The following is an 8,875-nucleotide window of genomic DNA, read 5'->3' on the forward strand; positions in this document are numbered from 1 at the left end:
TGCTTTACAATATAGTTCAATTTCCCTGACTTACCAATAAATTCTTGAGGCGTGCTTGACGATGAAACGTAGTTGCAAAACAATTCCTTGAGGATTTGTATGTTTCCTCGGTCGAGTCACATCACATATTAAATCTACAATATTGGATTCATGTAGTTTATTATCGTAGATGTACACTGTTCCTTTATGACTGCACGTAATTGTGTCATCTTCTTTTAAAAGATGGAATAGTGATTCGGCTTTCTTACGATATATTTGTAGTATGGCAGCTAAAATTTCATGCTTCGTGCTATCATCAACATTCGGAACGTCGCATTCAGGTTTCATTGATGTAATTGTAGGTGGTATTGGTTATTCCTTTTTCCGTATAACATAAAGATATTTCTGTAGTATCTATTGTACTGATTCCACTTTTCTTCATTACTGGGATGTGACGTATTCAATATAGATTGCATTTCACGACCGAGATTTTATTCACGTTTTTCACTCACACTAAATGGTGATGCATGCATTCGTTGAAGCATTTCTGGTGGCACTAAAACCATTTTCTTGCTCTGTCCCATGATGTTTATTATGTAAACAAAATACTGAATAACACACTTCCTACAATGGGTGCAAGTAGTGCAGGTAAAAATACTCATTGTTGTACGGCTAAATGTTTCTTATTTTTATTCAATGATTTTGTATTATCCACGAAGTAGCGGAGGGAGTTCTTGTAACGCTTTAATCTTGCCCTCTGTGCACTTGTCAGTGGAACACTACGTTTCAAGACATTATAACAGCATTCACAAATACTATGAATTAATGAAGCGTCTGTATTGGTAATAATAGCTTTAAGCAATCTCGGTTTAACTTTGTGCAGAGCACGTATCAGATCATCGTGTTTCACTGTAGAAGACATCATGACAGATTAAGTCATCCTTTACACATGCACAAAAATTTAAACACGTTTTGTTGGTACGTAAACGTAATGATGCAAATCGTCAGGGGAAAAAATATTTGTACGAAATCGCATTTTGTCGGGTGTATTTTGTTTAAGATCCATCAGTAAATAGTCATGTGAATTTCTTGTTGCATCTGCATAACTTTTTTGTAGAAACATTGGATGCTCAGGCATGATTTGATAATTCATATGCTTGATTTGCGACTTATCACGTTGATTTTTAGACAACACCAAGTACGAACAGTTTAAACTCATATTTCTATTTGCTTTACTTTGATGAAACACATTTTGTGTTATAGAAATCACACTAATATTTCGATAATGTGACTCTTTCGTGAACAAATCAACAATATCACTTTTCACTTCTCGTATATGATCATCAATAATAATCAAATGTGGTCCATTTTGCTGCTGAAATCTTTCATTCGTGGAAGGCCTTCGTGAAATTCTACAGGAACCGGCATTGTTTCATATACGTTTCCCATTCTGCATAATACCAGTATATCTTACGAATTTTCGTATTGATCATGCTTGGGAGATGAGACAGTAATTGCTTCACAAAATACGTTTTGGCACACACACTAGGTCCTGCGAGAATACATGTAAATGGATGTTTCCACTGTGTATGCATGATGAACACTAACACCTTGTTTCAAATATGATGCGTATTTAAAGTGATTATTGAATATCACTGATTGGATTTTTTTTTTGTTTCAAAATCTTGTTTTAGTTTCAACATTTTCGTTTTATTTCTTGCACTCACTGTTAAATGTTAGCGAAGAAATGGAAAACTGTTTATTTGTTAATCGAATAGATGAAAACTCTTTATTTGTTAATCGAATAGTTGAAAACCGGATAAAGTTCCACTGTTAATAGTGAAAGTTGATCACAGTTTGATATTACATTAGTTTTGAAATTATTTTCGCTTGAAAAATGCATTTAAAAAAATATATTTGAATATTTTTGTTTTAAAAACAATAGTTTCAAAATTTTGTTTCAAAATTATAATTGAATTTCCTGTTTTATTTTTATTTTTTTTTAAATATTTTTGAAAATTTATAATTTGAAAATTTTGAATTTTCTAGTTTGAAAAATTTTTCGTCTCAAAATCTCGTTTGATTTTTTTGTTTGAAAATTGTTTTATTTTGTTCCAATTTTTTGTTTGAAAATTTTGGTTCAATTTTATTTCGCTTCATTTTTTTTGTTCAAAGCTTTTGTTTGAAACTGTTCAGTTTCAAATTTTTATTTCAAAATTTTTACGTTTGAAAATTTTTGTTTCGAAATTTTTCTTTGATTTTTTTTTTCAAAATTGTGTTTGAAAAATATTGAAAAATTTTATTTGAAAACCTTTAGTTTGAATTTTTGAAAGTTTTAGTTCAAAATTTTATATTTCAAAAATTTGTGTTTGAAAATTTGGTTTGATTTCTTTTATTTTGAAAGTTGAAAACATTTTAAGTGCCATGAATCTTGTTCACAATTTCCACCTGACATATATCCTGAAGAACATATAAGTACCAGAGACCCGTCGTTGTATCAAAGACTCGCGCATCAAAAGAAATCATCAATCAGGTGAGCGTACTAATATTTGACACCCTAAAAGTTCTACCATTTTTTTTATTTGGTCAATTCCAGAATTGAAAGGGAGTACCCTTCCCAAGGAAACACGCATACCTTATGAAATAAAATTGATCCCAATGTTATTTCTTGAGAGAGGACAAATTGAGTCAATAACCGAACACGTGCTTGTACTAAAATTTGGCAATTTTGTACCCATGAAAGTTAACTAGAGGGGCCATCCAAATTTATAGTATTATATATTGGAGTCTTGCACTATGATACCAAATGGTTAGATTGGACAATTTCCAAAATTGAAGGGGTGGACGAAGGTAACCTGTCAAATTTTTAAAGGGGTGCATCAATGTATCCATGTCTTATGAAAGGGAATGGACCCCTATGCATGCCCATATAACGATATAAGGTAATAGGACCTCATCAATGGGGATAAATTGTGCCATGAAACAAACACGTGGTACAACGTATTGCTTACGTTGACATTTTAGCAATTTTTACCCATGAAAGGGAACGAGGTGGACTATCCAAATTTATAGTGATATATATTAACGTCCTATACTAGTATATCGAATGTTTCAACTAGGTAATTTCCAAAATTTAAGGGGTGGGCCAAGGAAGCCTTTCCAAAATTGTATACGGGTGCACCAATTTACCCATATCTTATGAAAGGGAATGGACCCCTGTGTACGTCCGCATAGCTATATAAGGTAACTAAACCTTATCAAATGGGATAAATTAGGTCAAATAACCCGAAATTTGAATTTTTGGCATTTTTTTACCCATGAAAGGGAAGAGGATGGACCCCCAATACTGATAAAGGTACATACTTTGATCCTAGGCTACAACATCAAATTTTTAGAATTGGTAATTTCCAAAATTTAAGGGGGATTTGTCCTATGTACCCTTGCCAAAAACTAGGGAGTTGGCCAAATTACCCCTGCCAAAATCTAGAGGGGGTGGTCCTAGGTACCTCTCCGTCATTGACCCCGGGCTAAAGACATTGACCTTTGACCTATGACGTCACAAATCCCGGTGTCAAAGTCCAAAGTGAGACCAACTAGCGCAATTACTAATGTGATCTAGTAACAGCAAGAGGAGGTTTATCCATCTGCAACACTGGCGGCATATGACTACAGTGCAGCAGACATGGATACGATGGCTCCCAAGCGGTACTACGATGTTTAACGCTGCGACAATATATACAAAACAAGCATTTATCATGATAAGATACGCATACAAACACCTGAAATGATATGACCTTGGAAGCTTCAACATCAACTTTAAAATCGTGCACATCGCTGCCAGAATCTAACGTTAACTTTTATAATATTTATTTGTTCTTAATTCGGTTTGTTTCCTGCAAAAGGAAATCAAACCATTTTGCCACAAAACATTCGTCTATGCTCGTCAGCAAAGTATCAAAGAACACGAGAATTGACAACATTCAGGCTGCAAGACGTTTACAGTTTCACTGTCAGATATTAGGTGAAGGCCCAAATACATTTTACACACAACCGACAACCTCTAGCTTTAGGTAAGCAAGGAACTGATATGTAACAACAAAGTTCGACTCGGGCTCCGTCCGGATGTGTTAATAATATATTACGATCTCTGTATGGACTTAGGATTTAAAGCGTTGAAATAGCAATGACATAATTGCGTGGCGAAAACTGAAGGGACAAAAAGTGAGTAAATGTTTCACAATGTGAAACTATTGTATCTAAACTACGCTAATTCAATACTTAAGCTTGCAGTAGTACACATATAACTACTTGAATAGAGGAATATAATCAAATATAGAATTTATTCCTCGAATGCAGAATCCATAGCAAAAAAGCCATTACTTGCTATATGTTACTGTTTTGTTCTAAGGTGATAAAGGTCGAAACAAGAAATTGTTTATTTCAACCATTTTCGGCTTGAATAAAAGGCTAAGGGATGAGGTAAAATCTATTCTTAAGAAGCAGAATCGTTTGCAAAAAAGAAAAAAAACGTCTTGCTATCTCTTACCGTTTTCTTTCTCTCTCTTACCGTCTTCTTTCTTTGGCGCTAAACGTGGAACCTGGAAATGGCTCATTTTAACCACATGTAGTTTCAATAGAGATATAATTGCGCAGATGGAAAATATTCATGGAACCCTGAATCAATTGAAAAAAAAAATATTGATAACATTTAAAGTTTTTGCTTTACATAAATCAGTATTGAAGCCGGAAAAAATAGAAAATTTGAACCACTTTTGGTTTTGGTAGAGTATTGTGGATAGAAATGGTATGTCTTGAGACTCAGAATCACTTGTAGAAAAAATAGACACTTCTAGCTATATGTTACCATTTTCGCACTATGTCGATAAACGTTGAAGCTGGTATTGAAACCAAAAGTAATAGCAAATTAGAACCACTCCCGGTTTTGGTAGAGTGTTGTTTCCCCAAGAAAAGTCGAGGGAGTTGAGGTCAGACGACCGGACCCTCCATTGAACATGATCTCCCCAACCAATCCATCTGCCGGAAAAAAAACTGTCTTCAGATATTGGCGAACAGTACCTTGAAAGTGAGCTAGATCTCCGACATTCATCATCCACATATCCCGTCCTACTTGCAGTGACACAACTTCAAGTTCAATATACATAATGTTTTGAAGGAAATCTAAATACGTCAGTCCATCGAGGTGCTGTGGAGTAAATATGACCTAAGTAGGTTGTTCCCAATAATTCCCGTCATAACAATGACGCTAAACTGTTCCTGATGGGGAGATTCAACTATTTCATTGGGTTCTCTATATCTCACAGATCATGGTTGTGTAAATTAATGATGCCAGCCTTATCAAACGTCGCCTCACATGTGAATATAAACTACAAAATAAATCCAAAAATGGTGGTGTTTGTATGCTAAAAACACCGACAAAACCCCTGGGAGGGTAATGGTCACGCGATAATGCCTGCACACGTTGCAGATTATAGGGATAGTAGTAGTTATCGTGAAGAATATTCAGCACAGCCCTTTGATGGTTGATATTATACTGAAGGGACGTCGCTATAGCTTACACTGGGTTATTCGCAATGTCTCATAGCACACGTTCGTAGAGGTATGGTGTACGAACATAAAGCTGACGTCCTCCATGTTCACATGTTCCATCAAAGGAGCATGTTTCACACAAACGCAAAAAAAAAAAAAAAAAAAAAAAAGGTACCAAGCGTATTGTGTGTCCGTTGCTGTAAGTGAGGATACGGTACTTTTTATGGTAAATCCATGCTACTGCCCGACCATTATCTTCTGCTTAACCATAAGCGAATATCATTTCTGTATTTACTCGATATGAGTAATTGACCATTTTAACTGCACCACACAACACACACTCACTCACGAGTTACTCTAGTACACCACTATCGTGTAACAACACTGGATATATATTGATTGAAGTGCTAGATTGTGTGGCGATACTCAGCTACGCCAGGCATGAGTGCTTGTTGTAGCAGACAGAACTCGAAAAATCTTACGTTTTAAGTTGGATTGTAACTTTCATCCATTGAATACTATGACGTATGATCAGGATGGGACGGACAAAACTATGATGACAGAAGCGGGCATTGCCTGAGGTACCACATCGGCATTCGCCTGGCACGACTGATAACAAAAGGCGAAAAAAAAATGTATCACGATAGGTGGCCACCAGAGTTTGCACACATTATTTTCTTAATGCTAAGGCAGCGTTGTACTACAGAGCCACGAATTCTCAAAGCCATGCATTCAGTTCTCAGCTAGAACGCCTTGTGTGACTTCCGTGGCAAGAGTTTCGTTGAAGATTTTGTTTGTGTCACTTTCTCTGTGTTATGAACTGTAAGCTTCTTCTTTTTAAACACTGCACTGTTGTGCTTTTGTGTATTTGACTAGGCTATTGCGAGCACAATGACTGTAGCTTTCTTTAGTCACTCTTCTTCTTCTTCTTCTTCTTCTTCTTCTTATTATTATTATTATTATTATTAGTAGTAGTAGTAGTAGTAGTAGTAGTAGTAGTAGTAGTAGTAGTAGTAGTAGTAGTATTAGCAGTAGTATTATTAGTATTAGTATTAGCATTATTAGTGTCTTCCCAGCTCCTTGCCTCCCGCCTTACGATCATTTCTACGCATTACTTTCCGTTGTTTCCGTAGCAGGTTTTCCCTGAATCTGTTCATTGTTCCACAAGGTGAATGTGGTAGTGGTACCTATCCAAGGCCTAGGCCGCTACTTGACACAATATTTTCCCCGGACATTGTACTGGATGAGTGACGTTATCCCTTCAGATGTATGACCAGCACAGCTCAACATGCGATGTACATTCCACAAAATACTTACATTGCGCACTTCCGGTTCGGCCATTCTGACAATTCTCATCATATTCCTTAATTTCACTAGGACTGTGTCGGAATGACGACCAGCACGACATTAAATTTTCTTTTCTTTGTTTTTTTCTTTTTAATTTTCAGTTCGGGCCTGGAAATGTTTCTTCCACGTTTCTCGATTTTCAGCTTCCTCTTTCAACTCTCACTATGTTCTTTTAATTTTCAAGTTATCGATCAGTTGTGATCTTCTTCTTCCTATTCCTCGCTTTCCTTCCTCCATTCCTTCTATGGCGGTATGAGGAAGAAAATTTCTTCGCAAGATGTGTCCAATCCAATTGACCTTTCTTCGAAGGCTGGTGGCTAAAGGCGTCCACTTCTATCTCATTCGTTTTAAAACGTCTTTGTTTGTTACTCTTTCTTTCCATTTTATCTTCTCCATCTTTCTCCAACATCACATCTCGAAACTCTCGAAATATCTCTTCTCTAAATCCTGTAATGTCCAAGTCTCTGATCTGGACCATAAAATCAAATGCTCAATATATGCACTTGACCAATTTCTTCCTTAGTAAAATAATAAGGCTTCTAGTTAAGAATGGCCTTTTCTTCTTGAATGATTCTTTGGTTATGACAATTCTTGTGCTGATCTCTCTGGTGCAATACGTGTCTTTCGTCAAAATACTTCCCAGATATTTGAAATGGTCGATCTCTTCAAGTATTCTTTCTCATACTCTGACCCGTAAAGACGAATTTTCTTTTGATATTCTCAAGACTTTCGAGTTTTCGAAGTTGGTTTCGATTGCATATAGTTTCACAGTGTCAACTATTTCGTCAATCATCTCCTGTAGTCCCTCTTCGGTTCTAGCTATAATAACCGTATCATCTGCATGCCTGATCTTGTTAATGATCTGCCCTCCAATCTTGAAATCTCCAGTTCTCGTTAATGCTTCCTTCATTAACCATTCACTATAAATGTTGAATAACTGGGGCAACATACTACATCATTGTCTGGATCCTCTTCCAATCTCCACACTATTGGCTTCTCCTTCATTCAAGCGCATCTTCACTCACTGCCCCATGTACAGGTTGCGAATGAACCATCAGTCTCTCCAGTTGACCCCTATTTATTTCAGTATTTCCAAAAGTTTCGTCCAATTGACCCTGTCGAAAGCTTTTTGCTGGTCTACGAAGCACAAACACAAATCTTCCTTTATGACCAGAACTCGTTCTGAGATAATTCTCATTAACCCAATAGCATTTCTGGTGCGTTTTTTTCCTTTCCGGAATACGAACTGATCTTCCTCCAACATTTATTCTATCTTATTTTCCAGTCATATGTTCAGTATGCGTGTAATTATCTTTCCAATGTGGGAAATAAGGCTAATGTTTCTGTGATCCCTGCACTTCTTTGTTTCCTTTTCCTTGTGTGACACAAACATTGTAACATCAAGAAAATCCTTTGGCCATTCTCCACTTAGGTAGATCTCGTTAATAAAGGAAGTCAATACTTTCCATTCCTTGTCTCCTAATTCTTTGAGCAAATTTGCTGGCATGTCGCTATCTCCAGTATCCTTCCTCCTTTGCATGTCATTGATGGCTTGTACTACTTCACTTTTTAATATACTGGGTCCGTTTTCATAATCAACCACCTCTTCCTCTGCTTCAAACGCAATATCTTTGGGACAGTTCTTGTGGCCATATAGATCTTTTATGTATTCCTCCCAAGCTCTAAGAATTATTTGATGGTCAGTGCATGACCTTGTAGATTTTCGATTCCAAATGTGTGTGTTCATTTGTTAGCTTTCCCTCCTAATTCTTGTGCTTCCTGACACATCAGATCATATCTGTCGTGCCGTTGAAGTTCCATTATTTTTTTCACACATCTGTTCCTGGTATTTTTCTTTGGTTTTGGCCGTCTCTCTTCTCAATTCACTATTCAGCCTCCTGTATTCCTTGATGTTCATGCTATTCGCCTTTGTGCGTTCTTCCTTCTTCTTAAGTATCACTATGTTTCTTCCATCTTCTTTAGCATCGCACGGTTTTCTCGT

The 8,875-nt window shown here is 36.4% G+C and overlaps 1 protein-coding gene across 1 annotated transcript; it reads right to left on the minus strand.

The window, feature by feature from the left end:
- Positions 1-8,158: 8,158 nt before the first annotated feature.
- On the minus strand, positions 8,159-8,620 carry LOC145687576 (uncharacterized). Its single transcript, XM_081761042.1, has one exon. It carries the CDS (start codon positions 8,618-8,620, stop codon positions 8,159-8,161), a length of 462 nt encoding a protein of 153 aa, XP_081617168.1.
- Between the last annotated feature and the right edge of the window lie 255 nt (positions 8,621-8,875).

Source organism: Thermobia domestica, chromosome 6 (assembly GCF_964235325.1).
Source record: "Thermobia domestica chromosome 6, izTheDome1.hap1.1, whole genome shotgun sequence".
Classification (NCBI taxonomy): domain Eukaryota; kingdom Metazoa; phylum Arthropoda; class Insecta; order Zygentoma; family Lepismatidae; genus Thermobia; species Thermobia domestica.